An 18,808-nucleotide genomic window follows, 5' to 3' on the forward strand; every position below is an offset into this window, starting at 1 on the left:
TATATATAAAAACCTAAGCAACCATTACAAAGGAATGACGACCTATCAACCAGTTACTATGATGTGCACTGACCACCAGGGTGCAGATGTTCATTGCAGGATTTGCTCCCTGGTGGTCAGTTGGCTCCCACAGCTAACTTCCCACTGCCCCTCCCCCAAGCCTGCTGGCCCCTTCTCCCAGTAGGCCCATGCGGGAGGGCGGTGGCAGCTGACCAACTTCCCAGGTTCCCTCCCCCAGGTTGGCCAGCCCCCGATGGGCCTCGATTGCCTGCCAGGCTGAGGGACCCCACACGTGCATGAATTCATGCCCCAGCCTCTAGTTTATAACAGCAGCAAGCACTTGAGTATTATCTATTATGTACCTGGCACTGCTCCATATGTTAACTTAATGAATCCTCACAATAATTTTAACGGTAAGTATTGTTACTGTCCATTTTACTGGTGACATTGTAGCATAGGTTAAATAACTCATCCAAGCCTTATGCCTAGGAAGTGGTGGAGCCATGATTAGAATCTAGGTCGTCTCCCAGAATCTATGCTCCTGGATCATACAGCCTCTCTACTTTGCTAAATCCAATGGTCAGTTCTCTATTTATTTTACGTCTTGCAAAGTACTTTCTTCACTTGATTTCCCAGAAAATATCCTCTTCTCTCTCACTAGCTATTCCCTCTCAACTCCTTAACTGGTTCTTCCACTTCCTAAATTGTAAGTGGCTGGAGTGCTCCAGGATTTAATCCTCTGCCCTTGTCTCTCCTCCACTTATATTATTCCTAAGCCCATTCCTAAGTATTTCCAAAAGGAAATACTCTCCTTTTGTTACCTCCGGTACTGACTCTCCCTTGAACTGCAGACTTAGTCCACCCAGGTACTGATTTTCCCCTTGGACACCTAATGGCTCTAGCCCAGCGGTCGCCAACCAGTGGTCCATGGACTACTGGTGGTCCATGAGGTCTGAAAGGTTGGCAACTGCTGCTCTAGCCTAATAGGAACAATCTGGATCTCTAGTAAATGGTGTTACAATTTCCTGAGACCAAAAACCGAAACCACTCACATACCAGTAAGTTTCATAGTTCCATCTTCATAAGTTCTAGTGCCTTCTCATCACTTTAGTCCAAGTCTCCATCTCTCATGGACTACTGCAATAGCTTCTAACTGGTCTTCCCTTCAGCTGTTTCTGCCTCTTTCTGATCTGTTTACAGTGTAGCAAATGGAATGTTTTTTTTAAAAACACGAGTCACATCATTCTTTGAGACCTCTTGTTTTCTTAAAATCTAAACTCTTCAGTATGATATATAAGACCCGCTGTGGGTCAGGCCCTTTTCTACCTTACCAATTTCATCTCCTGCTATTTTACCCTCCCTATTCCACTCCTGCTTCACTGACCACCTTCTGTTTCAGCACACCAAAGGCCTTTCCAACTTGGGGCCTTATACTTTTTATTTCCTCTGTCTAGGACACTTCAGGTTTTTCCTGACTTGCTTCCTTGCATCATTCCAGTTTCTGGTACCCTGTTTCCCTGAAAATAAGACAGTGTCTTATATTAATTTTTGCTCCCAAAGATGTGCTAGGTCTTATTTTCAGGGGATGTCTTATTTTTCCATGAAGAAGAATATGGTACACATTTATTGTTAAATGAAAATAAAGGAAATTTATTACCTGTATACGGTACGGTAGTACAGTAGTTGTCAACACAAACCAGACAAACTGAATCCTACAGTATCAAGAATTTACTCATTTATTCAATGACAATCATGTCATCATCTTCTGGAACATCATCATAACAATCCAATTCCTGAATTTCCTGGTGAATTTCTTGTGACTCCATTTCTTTCAGAATCAGTGGACCAAATCTCTCATGTTTAGCCTAGGGGGGCCTTATTTTCGGGGGGATGCCTTATATTTCACTCAGAAGGAAACCTGTAAGTAGGTCTTATTTTTGGAGGATATTTTATTTTCGGGGAAACACGGTAGATGTCAGCTCTTCAGAGAGGCATGCTCTACCTGCTTTATTTTCTTTAGTGCACTTACCATTAGCTGATTATGATGTCTCTGCCACTAGAAGTCACACCCCATAAGGGCAGAGGCTTGGTCTGTCTTGTTCACTGCCTTTTCCTGTCATAATGTAGGCACCCAATAAATATATGTTCAATAAAGTGGAAGAATCAGTACTCTGAAACTGGATTCCATGTCCCTTCCTTTTGCCTATTTCATTCTTAATCTCCTACACCCCTCATCATTGACATCTTTTCCTATTTTTTTTTTTAATGTTCTAACCCTTAGTTCCTTGGTTTTTACTTCTATGCATAGACACTTGATATACTGGAAGACTTACAGATTATAGTAGTGTGTTTACATTTTGTAAGTAATTTGCCTACTCCATTTTACTAAGGCGATTTGTGTGGAACTTCTTCCGCCTGGAGAATGAACATCTGAATAACTGTGGTGAATTCCGTGCTGTGCGGGACATCTCTGTGGCCCCTCTGAATGCAGATGATCAGACACTTCTAGAGCAGATGATGGATCAGGATGATGGAGTACGAAACCGTCAGAAGAACCGGTTGTGGAAGACTAGCCAGAGCATATCCCTGCGCCGGCCTCGCCTCGCTTCTCAGTATGTATGGCTTCCACTTCTGTCAGACGAATTTCCTTCAGTTTTTAAGCACTGGATAATATTTAAATTAATAAGTTATCAGGGTGAATCAAATGAAATTGATGGTGTTCAATCATTTTTTACCTGCAAAAAACAGCAATAACAATTTCATAGGATCCAATCTATAGAAGGTCTTAATGAGCACATAGAATAAAATGGCATTAATACATTAATTAATGTTCACTAATTTGGTGTTAAAATTACACTGGAGAAAATTTGTTGGAGAATAATTTATGACTTCAGTATGTTTTATGTACAAATAATTTTCAGGTTACAAACTATAGGAATCCTGGCTCTGCCACTTGCCATCTATGTAACTTGGACCAAATTAATTTCTCTATATTAACTCTTATTTGTAAATTGGGAATAATATGGCCCCCTTATAGGGTGGCTGAGTGGATTAAATTTGTTCTGACGTGGAATTTGGACCAGTTTCCTCACAGAAAGAGCTTAATAAGTATAAGCCATTTTTATTTTCCTATAATAGTATATTTTATAGTGTGTTGTTAAAAATAACAATGTAGGATATAATGTGACTGTGTTTGAAATTTAGAGATAATACATATTGCAATGGATTGGAATGAAAGAGGGGACTTAAAGTTGAGCATAACCAGTTTTCTAAAGGATAAGGGGGTGTTTGAATAGGGCAATGGCACAGTAAAGACATAAGGCTGGAAATGAAGGGGAGGAAAAAACCATGTGACTAGAACTATAGTAAGAAATTAAAACTGAATAGATGAAATATGATTGTAAAAGGCTGAAAAGTGCAAGCTTGATCATGTAGGCAGGAAGGAATCATAGAATTTTTTCATAGAAGAATGACACTATGAAAGTAGTATTTTTATAAGTTTTAATGGCACTGCAATATATATTTTTCAGAATTTTAATAACATTTTTATTGATTTCAGAGAGGAAGGAGAGGGAGAGATCGAGCCCACAATTCAGGCATGTGCTCTTGACCAGAATCAAACTTGGGACCCTTCAGTCCACAAGCCCACGCTCTATTCACTGAGCCGAACTGGCTAGGGCAGGAGATGTGAAGCAAATAATAATAACAATAAATAATAATAATAGGTTGTAGATAACCTATACATAGTGGGGAGCAGAATAGAAATTGCCTAACTTTTAGATAAAATTTGAAAATTTTCTGAAGAGAAAAAGTGGAATAGAGCAAAGAACTGAGTCTTAGGGAACAAATGCAGGCAAGAGAAAAAATAAATGAAAAGGGCAGAAAAGGAATGTTAGGGTCAGTAGGAAGAACTTCAAAACAAAGCATAATACTATTATATCAAGGAAGCAAGAGTTTCGAAGAAGTGGGAGAAGGAGGTATAGGGGTTGGTTGGGTCTGCTAGATAAATGCCACAAAGTCCATGAAGACCATGCTGTAGGGATTATCCATCACATTGAGCTCCTAAATTTGAAAATCTAATCCTTGTTAGTTACCAGCAGAGGGCAATCTAAACATATAATGTTTCTGTCTCAAAAACAAGGAAGCTCTTTGGCAATAGATTATGTTCAACTTCAGATGTTCATGGGAAAACACTGGAATACTAGATTGCAACCAGCGGAAGATTTTTAGAACAATGGAATAGATTCTGTTCAAGGAGAAAGCAGTGAATTTAAAATATGATCTGAATTTGAGTGTTTTGTGACTCGTGCAATCTTTAACAACACATCCTTCACTTAAGGTATTGATAGAAAACACAGTTGTACCCTCTGAAGTCTAGATGAACATCCTTGGTTTTCCTACTCTACAATTCTTTCCTCGACCAATGCAACTCTAGTAATTTTCCAGCCAATGACATATTTTCTGACCTCTTCCAGATCAGATCCTATGGACTCCAAACAAGCTCACACTGTTTCTTTTCCAAGGAGACTGTTATCTGAAAGTGCCCAATTAGGATCATTTGTCAACTGAAAACAACTGTCATGCCTTTCTTTAGGTCTTGCCTTCTGTAGGCTAACTCGCTTGGTTTTTCATGTATACCTTAAATAGTATTATTTCTGCCATCTTCATCATAATTCTTTATATTTGTTGAATGCTTTATTGGTGCTTTTTATACCCATTTTATTACTTGATATTCACATTATCTCCTCGAGGTGAGAGTAGTAATATGTGTAACATGCATTACTATTACTTCTTTACAGATGAAAATTGGCACTCCAAGAGGTTAAAGAGGTACATAATAAAATCAAAGTCAGTACTCAAACTCAGATCTTCTTATTACAGAATACTACTCTGCTGCACATGACCTGCCATTGTTATTACCTTCCTCTGGTTGAAATCTAGTTTCCTAGTATTTTTCCAATAATACCAGAAATTGAAGATGAAACTTGATGAATAGTCCATCTGGTACAGTAGACTACAGTGCCTGCTTAGGATCTGTTCTTAATGGTGGTATTTTGGAAGTGGATCTGATACTGTGGATGTGTTTGTATTTTAGTAATGGACTGAGTCTTCTTTTCCCCCCCTTATTACTAGAACCAAGACTCGTGACACTAAGGTATTGATAGACGACACAGATGATGAAGCTAACACTTGAATCCTCTGAAGTCCAGATGAACATCCTTGGTTTTCCTACTCTACAATTCTTTCCTCGACCAACGCAACCTCTAGTACCTTTCCAGCCGAAAACAGGAGAAGATGCATAACACATTTTCTGAGCTCTTCCAGATCGGATCCTATGGACTCCAAACAAGCTCACTGTGTTTCTTTTCTTTTATTCTGGGTTAATTTTCATTTTCTATTTTTAAAACTAATATTTACTTCATTTTGCCAATCAGAGGACATTTTAAGGAACACAAACATAGTATCAAATGGATTGTTTACAATCACAAGGACACAGATACCTATCAGGATGAAGAATAGGCACTGCAAGGACCCTGTGTGGGACGGTACTGAGTTACCTTGGCTTCTGCTTGGCCCCGTTTTGACTGGTTGAAACCGGACATTAGTTTTTAAATTTTTCGTCCGTTTATGTGGAGAATTTTTTCCTTTCCTTCATACCCAGCGCAAAAGCACTGGCCGCACTTGCAGGGAAAGTGCAACTTTGAGCAGTACCTTCATTCATGAAGCTACTTTTTAATTTGATGTAACTTTTCTTATTTTGGGGAGGGTTGCTGGGTGGGTGGGAAATATGATGTATTTGTTACAAATAGTTTTCTCATTATTTATGAAACTTAATCATAAAAGAATGATATAACTCCTGTGCAATGAAGGTGATAACAGTGAAATAAGACGGGGGAAACTAATGTTGGACAGCATTTATGAGGGTTTAGTCCACAATACCTCTTTCATGAGACAACTTGCACCCGTTTGACTTTCTTTTCTTTCTTTTTAATTTTAAGCCAAAGCTTCATTACTGATTTTTCTTAAGTCGCTGCTGCTTTAGAATTCTGAGCATGTCTCTCATAACAAAACATCACACACTTTCACACAACCAGTTAAAATTTAAGAGGTCTGATACCTTTTTTTTTTCTTTAAGGAGCAGATGTGGAATACATTTGCCAATATTTCAACCATAACAACTAAAGTTATGCCTTATTAAGCTTTAGCATGTAAGGTAATTGAAGTATAGCCTTTACTAACTCTGAATTAGAAGACAAAGCTATTTCGGGGACTCTACACCCTCATTGGATAGCTTTTCTTCTGGGCTCACTTCCATTAGCCTGAATGTGATCAAATTAAGTCTGTCTTGGGAAACCGTATTTTTGAGAGCATAGAACAAATTATCCTTCCTCTTTCACATTATGCTGATAAAACAGAGCTTGGCAGCCATTTCTCCCAATAGTTTTAAAGGATGAACATTGGATTGTTTGCCCTCCTTGATAGAAAACTCACTTGTAAAATTTTGAGGTTCTAAGTTTGATCAAACACAATTATGATCTATCAAGGTCTGTTCACAATGTCCATTTGCACTTTGTCTAATTTCTTTCCTATGTTCCCAAACTTAACCCAAATAAGCCCAAAAACTATAAAGGATTTTACTCTTGAATGTGGTTAGCAGTAAATTTAGCATTTCATTATTTAACACAATTAACATAAATACCAGGAAAAGTAAAATGTATTTTAATCCTCCTGTCTTTCCAGATCCAGGTGAAGATTCAACATCAGTGGATTTGTGAAATGAAATTACTTATGTCATTTTCAGCCTAATTTTAAGGAACAAATGAGTTGAAGGGCAGCTATTATTGCTTACTTAGTCTAAAAAACATGTTTACTGCCCCTTAATATATCGCTTTTATCATCAGCTCTTCTCCCATGCATCACAAGTCTTTATTCATCCCTGTCATAATTTCAATAGATTATATTAATGTTATTCTTACTACCAAAATTATATCAATTAACTGACCAGTTTCTTTTTAAAGTAGTTTCTTCCATCTTGACTCTGAAAATGTTCCCTTTCTGAATCAAAATACTTTTTTCTTCTGAAAAATTATACATCTTTGTGGATTTTATTCTTTTTTTGTGTTTTGCCAAGCATATTTTTTGTCCCAAAACTGAAGAAGAAAAGTTTAATTACTGATTTTTTTTAAGTTTAAATAAATTGAATCATTTATAGTAATCAGTGATAACGAGTTAGTGCCCCATAATAAATTAAAAGTTGCATTATTTTTTCCTAACTATTGTTTTTGTACTTTAAAACTATGGGGGAAATATTACTGGTCTGTCAAGAAATAGCAGTAATTTATACTGAATTATATAGGTAAGTCCAGTGGATCAGTCATTTCTTATACAAATAAAATTGGTGGTACTAATGTGTATCCAGAGCAATTTGAATGATCAACTCCATTCTCTATTAGCTGTTTGAATGATTAATTCCATTCTCTATATAATGACACACATAAAATCTTACAGGTGACTTCTGGCATATGAACTCCTCAGTGTGTCCTATGGCCAATTCGGTGTTTATTCAACTATTACGATTTTAGGCCCTAATCAGTATTATCTATTCATAGATAATATAATGTTTAGAATGTGTTTCTTTTCTGATGTATTTGTCCTATTAGCATAGTCTGTTCAAAAATGATAAGGCTTATATAATTTCAGCTTACCATGACAGATGCTTAAATATATATTTAAACACAAGCACAGCTTTGTGTTTCTCCTAAAGCTGTAAAGAGAAAAGAGGGCTTTTCCTCATAAGAGGAAGCAGTTTGGGAGACAGAATATACATTTAAAATTTTTCCTCCAAAAAAGACAGAGTGTATTTTCTTTTCTCCTCAGTTTTATATGTTCTAGCAGTTGGGAATGCTTTGTGCAACCTAAAATTTTAATGGAGACTTCTGTGCACTGAAACTCTCAGTAGAAATCTTAGGAAATGAATATTACAGAGTCATATGAAAGGAACAGCAATCTAACCAAAGGTAAACTTTCATTTGATTTTAGGTTTAGAAATTCTAGTTTTATTTGACAAGTGTGCAATTCATAATATCAGTTAAAATACTCCCCAAAGGACTGTAAAGGAAGTATAAGTAAAAGAATAAAGTTCATTTTTTGTTTTATGATAGTTAGTATGGAAAGCATTGATGTGTATAGAGAAACTAGAAAATAAAAGTGGCTTATTTTCTATGCACAAATATGCACCTTTATTTAAGGCTGCCTATATCATTAAAATGGAGTAATTGATTATTTCATATCATGCAACAAAATAATCAAAGGTTAAGTCATTAATTAGGTTAAAATGGTTATTTTTAAGATTGGAAAAAAGTTGAAAACCCATTTGCAACTTTCTTTTCCAGCATCTACCATTTTTCTCCTTAAGAAAGCTGTTTAACTTCAGACTCAAAAGCAGTGATGTGAGGAGAATGCCAGTCACCTCAGCAGTAACCTATATGGACCCCTAAAGAAGGAAAATGGGACTCAGCCCCTAGGATCTATGACTTCCCAATATTCTCAACAGGAGAGTTCTAAGAAATTATCTGAGATTTTACTAGAAGTAAAATCCACCATGGTTTGACCCAAGTACATTCATGATCACTAGAGAAAGCTCATCCTTTCTTACCAGGTAAAAGAGCAAAGTAATCTATTACTGAGTCCTACAGGCATCAGATTAAGAGACACATAGTTGAAGAGAAATCAAGTAATTGTGGAGATAGCAGAAAAGAGCAAGAAGATATTGGAACTTGGGAGCAGGTGCAGGGCGGTTAGGAAGGTAGGTGAGCTCCATTGCACAGAGGTGATGCTGTCTCTCCTTTTAGTGGTTATGTTGCTGCCAGAGACCGGCCTTTATTTTCCTGTCATCTTTGTCCATTGCTTTGCATTATTCAAGAAATAGTTCTTTGTGCCCAAATGTCATCTTCAAGCAATGACTAGAAAATTGTCTTAGGCTAAGGAAAATAATTTAGAAAATAACTATCCATGGCATTATTTTATTCAAAAACTTAGAATTCTCTGAAATTATGCACTTTATTTGGTAAACAAATTTCAAATTATTGTGTGTTTTTTTAATTGTTTGTATAATATGTGCTTTTCTTAAGACACAAGTACTTCTTGCAATATAACATTTAAATTTTTTAAATTAAGATAGCTGCTCAGATTTCAGAAATAATCATGTTGAGTATCTGGCTTTCTCAACTACAAAATCAACATGCTTTCGCAAATCTAATAAAAAAGCCAATATCATTACATTTAAGATGTATAGTCACTAGATTAAGACAAAGTTCTAGTAGAACTTTGGGGAAAGTTAGATAAAAAATCCAATTTATCTGCTTAGTTCATTTTCTTTTTATGATGCATCTAAATTTTGTTTTTTACTTGTGATAATTAACTGAAGCAAAGGGAGTTTAGGTGAGATTTTACAAATTAAGCATGCGTGTCTGCATTTGAGGTATCAGCTTGATAGTACATTTTAAAATCTAAGTGTCTGAATTTAATTTCAAATTAAATAATGTCAGAGCACAGTGGTAATATAGGATAGAGTTGATTATATTAGAGCATAAGAAATTTGTGCTGATCCGTGCTACACACTAATAATTTTACCAGCACAAAACCACATTCCATCCAACAAATATGAAAAAGTAAAAGTATCTCATCAGATTTGAAGAACTAAATATAAGCTCTGTGAGAATTTTGCCTGGGAATGGAATGGAATTTTGCCTGCTGATTGGTATGGCTGATAATGCCTTCCTTGTATGAATTGGCAAAAATCTTGATATGAGTTGCCCCTTAAAAACAATCTCCCAGGATGTATTGACTTATTTATTAACCAGGAAAGAGGAAGAGAGAGGGACGAGATGAGTTTCCTTGAGGAGAATCATAGTAATTTTCCTCTAATGTATGTCTTTGTAGCAGACCTTTGGTTTATTTTATTAAAGCCACCTTCAGATTTTGGGGGCGGGAACTGAGTTTGATTTTTTTTTAAAATTTTTTTTTATGGTGCCATTCAACCTAAGGACAATCAAATAACCAATTGTTTGCCTTGGATTTAGTGTCTGCTAATTACACAATCTCATCTATATACCTTCAAACCATTTACTTGATAAAACTTCCACCATATTACCTTAGTTCTTGCTATGCTTTTTCCTCTGAACCACCACCAACCAGAGGGAAGACTTATAAACAGAAAGATGTAGAGTTCTAAGGAAAAGCAAGATTCCATCTCACTGTCCCTTTATCATAATCTCTGAAGTCCTTACCCATACTTCCCTGATTGTCCTATAGCAACAACAGCATGATGGGAATAATCAGGAAGATTGTGGGGAATTTCGAGAGAGTAATTGATCATGACATTGTTATTCTTTTGAACTGTAAAATTGTGAGCCACTCACATTTGCAAAGAAGAGCAGAACTCTTAAGCTTTATCATATTGTGAAGATTAATTAATTTCTTGCTATTTTCCAGATTAGCATAGAAGCTTGTATCAATGAAGAGTATTTAGGAGGAGAATAGGGTGAAATGTATGTTTTTTCAAATCCTCTCACTCTACTCATGCTTCTTTTTACCCCCTACCACATTGTGTTGTCAAATGATGCTATTCTATAAAACCCTGAGCTATAGTTGTTAAAAATAACTATGAAATGTGATTAGTCTTCTGTGGGTGCTGCTTTCCTTTGTTCTCCCTTTCTTACTCTCTCCACTCTGGTAAATGGAAAAGGTGGCATCAAAGAATTGATGCTTGCTTGGACTCATGTTGTATCTGTGACTATGGTATTAGCTGTCTCCTCTTTCATTCTTAAATGGATAGAATTATTATGAAGTGTGGAGTTCCCTTCTTGATAAGTAGGTAAAATGCACAATGCGGTACTGTTTTATAGTTTCTAGATGGTTGTATAAAGCAAAAAGTTATTGTGGTTATGTGTTTTTAAAAGAAAATAAGTGATTGGTTATAAAACTCTGTCCCTTTTTTTCATTATTACAAGCTCTCTCTGTTTTCCAACAGTTTTCTGACTCCTTTGTCACTGGCGAATGGTTTGTGTGATTGTGTTTTTCTGAGTTTCTTGGATTCCTGAACATGAGTCCTCTTTGGACTAACTTGTAAAAGGGTTTAACTCAAACATTTTGACTCTTAATAATCTTAAGTGAACTTTTTTCTTTAGGTGATATATGAAGTGTGACATTAAACTAATGGGATTGATTCAAAGAATCTGAAGTATTAGGTGAAATAAAATATTCAATTATATTTTGGAGAGATGGACAGCTATTATCACTATATATCTATGCCCTGTATGAAAACATTTAACTTTCTATATAATTCCTGGGTTACTTATCAGTTTTCATATCTGTCTGTCTAGGAAAAATTCTGAAATTAACCCTAAGATAAATATATTTAAAATGCAAAAGGAAAAATATTTTGTTGACTAAAGCATAAAAGCCTTTTTATTTTAATACCACAAACTCTATTCTTATTATATTTCTGTGTAGGCTAAACTAGAATGTGATAATGTGGAGTTTTCAGATTAAATTCAAGATAAATTGTGAATGTATATGAATCACTGGATGCTTAATATCCCTTTCTACAATCTGGTGATAATGATACATGCTCAACATTTATGTGCATATCGCATTTTACAGTTTTCAAACTAAGCATCTTGGATATGTGGATTAACAAGTCCTCTCAATTTGTAGATGAACAGACAAAGACCTAGGCCAGCTGAGAGTACAATCCCAGATTATTCACAGTGGCCACTCTCCATTTATTTATCTTAGACATATCCAGAATCCTTGGACTGTATTTAGTGACCTTTGTCTTCATATGGATAATTTTGATTAGATCATTTAAGTTTATGAGAATAGTAATGACTTAACTTTATACTTTCTCATTTACTTCTTTTTCTAGTTTCTCACCATGTCCTAAGGAAATTAAGGCGTTTTGAATTTTTAAAAATTAATTTAGTATGTGTTTATTGAATTCCTATCATATAGTTTTATGGAGACAAGCAGGGAAAGTTGATAAAATTATTTCTAAACAATTTATCTAAAACCACATGCCAAAAAAGCCAAACTGTCTTATTACTAGATATTCACCTCAGGTAAGCTGAATTTTCTATCTCAAGTTAAGAGACTCCTCTACACCACTTCCCAGATAGATATTATTCTGGTTGGGTTTTTTTTTTTTTTTTTTTTTTTTAATTCCTTTAAGAAATAAAAGTATAAAATCTGTCAAGATTTATTTTTTCCGAACTTTCTAGTGCTAGAAAACTGTCCCTACAATTCATCTTATAATTTACTTGTTAGATATGTCTTAACTGAATAAATATACTTCTTTCTTTTTTTAAAAATATATTTTATTGATTTTTTACAGAGAGGAAGGGAGAGAGATAGAGAGCTAGAAACGTCGATGAGAGAGAAACATCGACCAGCTGCCTCTTGCACGCCCCCTACCGAGGATGTGCCCGCAACCAAGGTACATGCCCCTGACCGGAATCGAACCCGGGACCTTTCAGTTCGCAGACCGACGCTCTACCGCTGAGCCAAACCGGTTTCGGCTATACTTTTTAAAATTATATACTTTTTAAAGTATACTGGGAACAGCTTCCCACACAGGAAACATTTAAATTATATAAGCAATATATTAGCACCAAAGTTCAACTATTGTTTACCTTTTAAAACAAAGTTTCCCCCAAATATTAACATTTATATTGACTGTATAGCTGAGAGACAATGAGAAGGATATATCAGTTTGCCTTTTTCAACTACAGCAGCCCCATGGCTTCTTTTCTGCATAAGTTAATAAGACAACCAATGTTAATATATAATTTTTGGTAATAGATTTACTATGCTTTTCTACTCTGTTACATTAAGTTTGTAAGGAGAAAACCAACTAACTCAAGAGAAACAAGCAGGTAATAAGAGAATCCAGAAGAAGCATATTAATAGTAACTCCCAAATTCTTTGCCACTTCATTCAATTTAAAAATTAGTATAGATTGTGTGAAGTAAGCAGAAATTTGCTTATTTGTGGCTTCTTAAACACTGCCTTCTGACTAGATCAGTCAGTAAAATTAAAAAATTCAATTAATCAGGGCTTCTGTATCCCTTTGAGGAAGGATCAAAGATAGTTCAGAAATATCAGTTCACCTAAGATTATGCCTGTCAAACTATTAGATTTAGACATTTTTCTGCACTTCCATGGGTTGATTTATTTATGAGAGAGGAAGGCAGAGAAAGAAACATGTATTTGTTGTTCCTCTTATGTATTCATTGGTTGATTCTTGTATGTGCCCTGACCAGGGATCGTACCCACAACCGTGGTGTAGCAGGATGGCTCTCTGACCAACTGGGCTACCCAACCAGAGCCTGGAAAACTTTAAGCCCCTCCCTGGCAGCCCTAGTCAAAAGATTTGCTGAGTAGGGTGTATGCTCTGTTGCCAATTATTGTGTCCATGAAGACATACCCTTGTTTCCTTATGTGGCAATGCCCCAAACTCTACTAGTCTGGAACTCTAGGAGTAGTATAATTCAGGGAAGAAGAGACAGTTTTTTTCCAAATGTGCTTTGTTGTCATCAGGAAGTCACACAAAATCTTATTTGCTAAAAATATTTGAAGATATAGTAGTATGGGGCTTAATAAATATTTGTTCAACTGAAAGTAACTTCTAAAGCCTATATCAGGTGAGGTGCCAAGTAAATGTAGGGCGTGATTGGCTTTTTTGATGGCCACAGAGGCTGTGCCTCTTAAGAATGTTTGCTCACTGGCTTAGTGGTCGGTCTCCTCACTTTGATCCTGTGTGGAAATTTTATTCTGATGCTCCCTCCTGATAATTAGCTGATGCTGCTTCATCCTGTGGACTTTCTGTTCTATCTCACAAGAGCAGGTCCCTCCAGAGCAGAGCAGTCACAACTTATCCTCATTGCCTACCACAGGCAAGGCACTTCTCATGTCAGAGTACATTGTGTAGCATTAGTTTTATTTATAGAGGAGAAAACCAGTGTTAAGTGACTGGCCTTAGACACTGCAGTAATTACTGAATCTAGGATTAGCACTGAGTTCTGACTGTAGCCCGCATTCACTCTCCTTAAAGAAAAACGGGGCCAAACGGGATTTTACCTAATTGGCAGTCAAAACTAGAAAGTAGCTTATGAATTATTGCTTCTTTTGAGATCTAGGTTTGGTCAAGATCAGAATACAACCATTTTCAAGAAAATCAAAGAACACCACCACCACCACACACACACACACAATCATAGGTTCCTCAGCAAGCTGGGTCCCACTGATTGCTGCTTTCTGGGAATTTGTTTTCTGCCCCTCCAAGACAGCTCTTTGGATTTTTTGAAAACTAATAGTAACAAATTAGCTCCCTAATTGACTGCTTTTCACAGGAGTCCTCTCTCTTGAGCCAACCACCTCCCTTCCCTTCCTTCCAATTGTTAAAGTCCTCATTGGTGATGAATTGGGATGGTATAGTAGAGGAAGACATGTACTTGCAATGTATCAAGCATTTGAGATTTAAAGAGGAGAGCATAACTATAGAACAATGAGATTGGATGGCTATTGCTCAGTGCTGTTGATGCCAACAGAAGAATAATGAACAACTGAGGACAACATCAGGCAATTGAAAGCCAGATGTGGAACCAGAGGGTCTCTGATTGCATACAAAGAAGCTCTCATCTCCTACCGTGTTTCCCCGAAAATAAGACAGCCTCCGAAAATAAGACCTAGCACATGGAAAGATAAGATGTCCCCTGAAAATAAGACCTAGCTCAACTTTGGGAGAAAAAATTAATATAAGACACTGTCTTATTTTCGGGGAAACAGGGTAGTATAGGAAGGAGGAGAAAGTGAGGACCAAGCCCAAGACTTTATAAATAGAGTAGCAGAATTTCAAAGATAGTGAAACACCCAACCAAGGCAAGTCTGTTATGCAAGGTTAGATCCCTTAATTGGGAAAACCTGACACATCAAATGCAACATCTGGTTGGATCCCCTACCGCAAAGATTTTGACTCCCCATTCCCTTCCATCCATGATGGGGAACATTAAAGAGGCTTCTTTTGTGCAAGACAACATGTGCACCAGTCAGGAATGCTTCCCAGGATACTAGTAAGGATTCCAGGAGTTGGAGAAACTTGCTCCTAGAAACATGGAAATAAATGATGGCAATAACCCAAGTTGTACTTTTCAGATTATACTAGTAGAAGGAAATATATGGCCAGGAGATTGAGAGCAGTTGCCCCAATAAAAGTTGCTATCCCTTGTCCAATGTTGAAACCTAACCCAGTTTTCAGACCCAGACTATTGACAAGAGAAGTGGCTGCTGGGACTGTAGGAGAAGAGCATTGCAATAATGGCAAGTATACACATTAATGATTCTCCTAGATCTTTCCCACAAGCACTTATGGTTATTTACTCAGGTAACTATGCACCTGAAAGAAGATAACACCTAGATACTTTGAGGACTGTTGGACCATAGGGCTTGAGTCATTGATGCCAAAGACCTGAATCATCTTGACTCCCTTGCTAGATTTGGGTCCTATGGGAGTCTGATAAGAAATGTCCTGACCAATATCTAGTTTACAGAAATTCACAGTACCTATGGATCTGCCCAGTGGTCAGTTATCCAGTCTCCAAATATATATTTGTTATGACCTATTTGGCAGCTGACCAAACTCTAAATTGCATCCTTTCTCTGCAAAATAAGAAAAGCCAATTGGAAGTCTAAAATTAATCCTCCCTGTAGACATAAATGGGGAGAGATTGGAATAGATTATTGCCATATTTTATCTGACCTCCTCTTAATCCTTGTTTGTTTAACCAATCTGATTCCTGGAGAATCTAGAAGGGTTAGGGAAAATCATTGCAGACCATCACAAACACACTCAAGTATAACCCCAGTCTCAGGCACAGTGCCAAATGTGGTATCGTCATTAGATCAGATCAATGCCACCTCAAGTATATGGTATTTAGCCATTGACTTGTTGAGTAACAGGTGGCTAGCATGATAGAGAACCTTTATAAGATGTATGTCCCAGAGGATTGGAGCCTCTCTTTGGCTTGTAGTAGGCTGCCTTCTCTCTTGTCCTTACATGAGCCTTTCTCTGTGGATGCATCAAAAGATAACTTAAAAGGGCATATTAATCATCCTCTCATGTAGCTATAAAATGAACACATCAGAAATCCTATTTTTTCATTAATTGAAACAATCAGTAAAATGTTGCAACCTGTTCAAAAGAGAATCCAAAACACACACATATAAGACATTTGGAATGCTGAGAAAAATTTACAAAATGCAAAATCATCAAAACTGGTCAATATTCACGGGGCAGTTCCATCAAATAAATCACTGTCAATTCTATGAACAAAAATCATTTTAATTACTAACACTTGTTCTACAACTTATAGAATTGCAAAATACTCAGATACTAGTCTGGAAGGATGCACTAGAGACAATATACCCAATAATCTTTTTGGTCCATATCTAAATCATATTTCTCCCTGCATTTTAATTAATGATTAACTCCTCCACCCCAAATATGCATATATTTATCAGGGCACATCATTAAAAAACAACAACAACAACAACAAAAACAGTGAAATGCTTTTGTTCTCTAGAGGAAAAAAAAAAAAAAGAACATTTTAAGCTTTAGTCAGCTAATGCCAACAGCCTGGTTTAGGTCCTGAGGCAGATGGAATCCACCTCATTTCTCTTGTTACTTCCAAATCTTTTCAGAAATGACCCAACTCTTAGCAAGAGATGTTAGCAGTACCGATGTTAGCAATATCTTTTTGTCTTAGATATGGAAGAAAGAAAAATCCAATCCCCTTTTTGATTACCTGTAGGGTTCTACCAACCATGATTTTCACAATTGCTGTCCTGGAGGCAGAGACAAGTCTTGGCTCAGCTCCCAAGCTACTGCAAAACGGAGCTAGACATTGGGGGAAAGAAGGGGCAAAAAGAGAGTAGGGAACTAGAGAGGTGAGCAACATCTTAGAGGTACTAGTAAACAGCCATGAATCGCACAGAACCTTTCCAGATGTGGCTGCTCATGAAGGGTGACAATTGGGCCCAATGCAGTGGCACTTTTCACATATGAAATCAGAGTTCACGTGGTTGAAAATCCTCAGACATTGGCACTTCGAGAGGCTTTCTAAGAAGTTGTAAAGAAACCACTTTGGCCATATCCATGAGCCCACTGGCCTCCTGGGGACTCTGAGGTCTCTGCTCTCAGCTCAGTAGAGGTGGCACTCTATACCCAGTCTCAGTCAGCTGAAACCCTTCCCCAGTATGCTCTGAAAAGAGCCACTTTGTCACATCCACTTCACCATTAAACATACTTCTCCACACACCCTGGGTGTACCCAAGAGGCTACTTGGGGCAGCATCTGCCCTTGGAACACTCTAACCTCCCCCGGATCCAATCCACCTCTTCATGCTCTGCTATCATACTTTTAAACCGGTTTTGGATCCAACCTCTTGAATCAGTAGCTTCTTACCTTTTTATTACTGGCTGCTCCTTTACGTACCCTAAGTTTGTAAAGATATTGTCCAACAAACCAACCATATTTATTGCATAATAATCCTCGTCCCCATGGCAACTGATGTCAAACTGAGTTGATAACAATACCAGTCAAATGCAAAGACATTTCTCATGGTAAATGTATAATTTCCATTAGACTTCTTTAAATATTAGAAATAGTTTATGCTCCCCTCCTCATTAGGTGTAAGGGGACCACAGGTTGGGAAACTTCTGTTCTAAGGGCTAATGTTGAATGAGTGCCAACCAAGTCTTTTTAGTTTTCCCTTTTTACAGATGGGTAAACAAGGCTGCTAGTTTTTAAGGTGAATTGGCTTAATCAAATTGACAAGGAATCAGAGTGGAAACTGACATTTTTCCAAGACTCCCCCATTTTGGACTCATAGCACCAGACTTTCTAAAATAAAAAAAAGCTGGGATTGGCTGCCCTTGTCCCGAGGGAGCCTTTTCTGCGGATAGCCTGGACCTTTCGTGGGATCTAGAATTTGGGGTACAGCAGATGCCTGCTCCTCTATGCTGGGTTGAGAAACCGAGGCTATCCCAGAAGGAATAAACCTGAGAGGTTATTAGGACCATGTTATCCTAAAGTGTATCCCAAAGAGAAACGGCCTCTGTGGCCAGTTACCTCTGAGAAAGGCAGGGTTAAACAAAAGCAAACTGGGTTCGTTTTATCTTGTTTTCACTTCAGGACTTCCATGAACCTTTGAAATGTCCTTGAGCCTAAAGATCTGCCAGGAGGACAAGATGACATACATTATCTGCCCAAACTTTCTGGACCTGAATTCTCTTTTTCATAGGAGACCTATTAATTCGTCATGGACCCTGAGGTTCTGAGGAATTTATTTTGGGACCTGTTAGTCCAGTCCAGCATTTCCAGGTGAGGAACTGACCAGCACTTGGTCCCATAAGTAGATGGAGCCTACCCAGAGCTGAATACCAGCTGCCAGAGTCTAATCCTGGGCTTTTCAAATTGTATCTTTCCCTCCATACCTTGCCCATCATGTACCTTAATTTAATCCAGGAAAAAACTTTCCATGCACTGCAGAAGTGGAAGGAATTCTGCTTAGAGAGGCTGCTTCTGAGGTTCATCTGTGTCCTCAGCAAAGCCTCCTGGTGGTGGGGACCAGGAGGGAACAGGGAGGCTGGAACCCCCACAGGAAAAGGCATTGCACAGCCTGGTGTTTAGAGAGGGTTTTGCTCTGGAAGGCCCCAGAGAGTGGTCGACCTGAGGAGCTAGTCTGCAGCG

The 18,808-nt window shown here is 37.4% G+C and overlaps 2 protein-coding genes across 2 annotated transcripts in view; both read left to right on the top strand.

Moving 5' to 3' along the window:
* Nucleotides 1–11,005, top strand: part of XPR1 (xenotropic and polytropic retrovirus receptor 1) — a 90,128-nt gene extending 79,123 nt beyond the window's left edge. The window contains exons 14-15 of the mRNA XM_084866131.1: nt 2,391–2,612; nt 5,134–11,005. Of these exons, the coding sequence (XP_084722257.1) occupies nt 2,391–2,612; nt 5,134–5,194 (283 nt within the window). The 3' untranslated portion in view covers nt 5,195–11,005. The remainder of the gene's footprint in view (nt 1–2,390; nt 2,613–5,133) is intronic.
* Nucleotides 11,006–16,960: 5,955 nt separating this feature from the next.
* KIAA1614 overlaps nt 16,961–18,808 on the top strand; it is a 52,611-nt gene continuing 50,763 nt past the window's right edge. Inside the window, exons 1-2 of the mRNA XM_084866128.1 lie at nt 16,961–17,004; nt 18,251–18,439. Of these exons, the coding sequence (XP_084722254.1) occupies nt 18,378–18,439 (62 nt within the window). The 5' untranslated portion in view covers nt 16,961–17,004; nt 18,251–18,377. The remainder of the gene's footprint in view (nt 17,005–18,250; nt 18,440–18,808) is intronic.

This window comes from Pipistrellus hanaki (assembly GCF_964339955.1).
Source record: "Pipistrellus hanaki genome assembly, chromosome: 18".
NCBI classification, from domain to species: domain Eukaryota; kingdom Metazoa; phylum Chordata; class Mammalia; order Chiroptera; family Vespertilionidae; genus Pipistrellus; species Pipistrellus hanaki.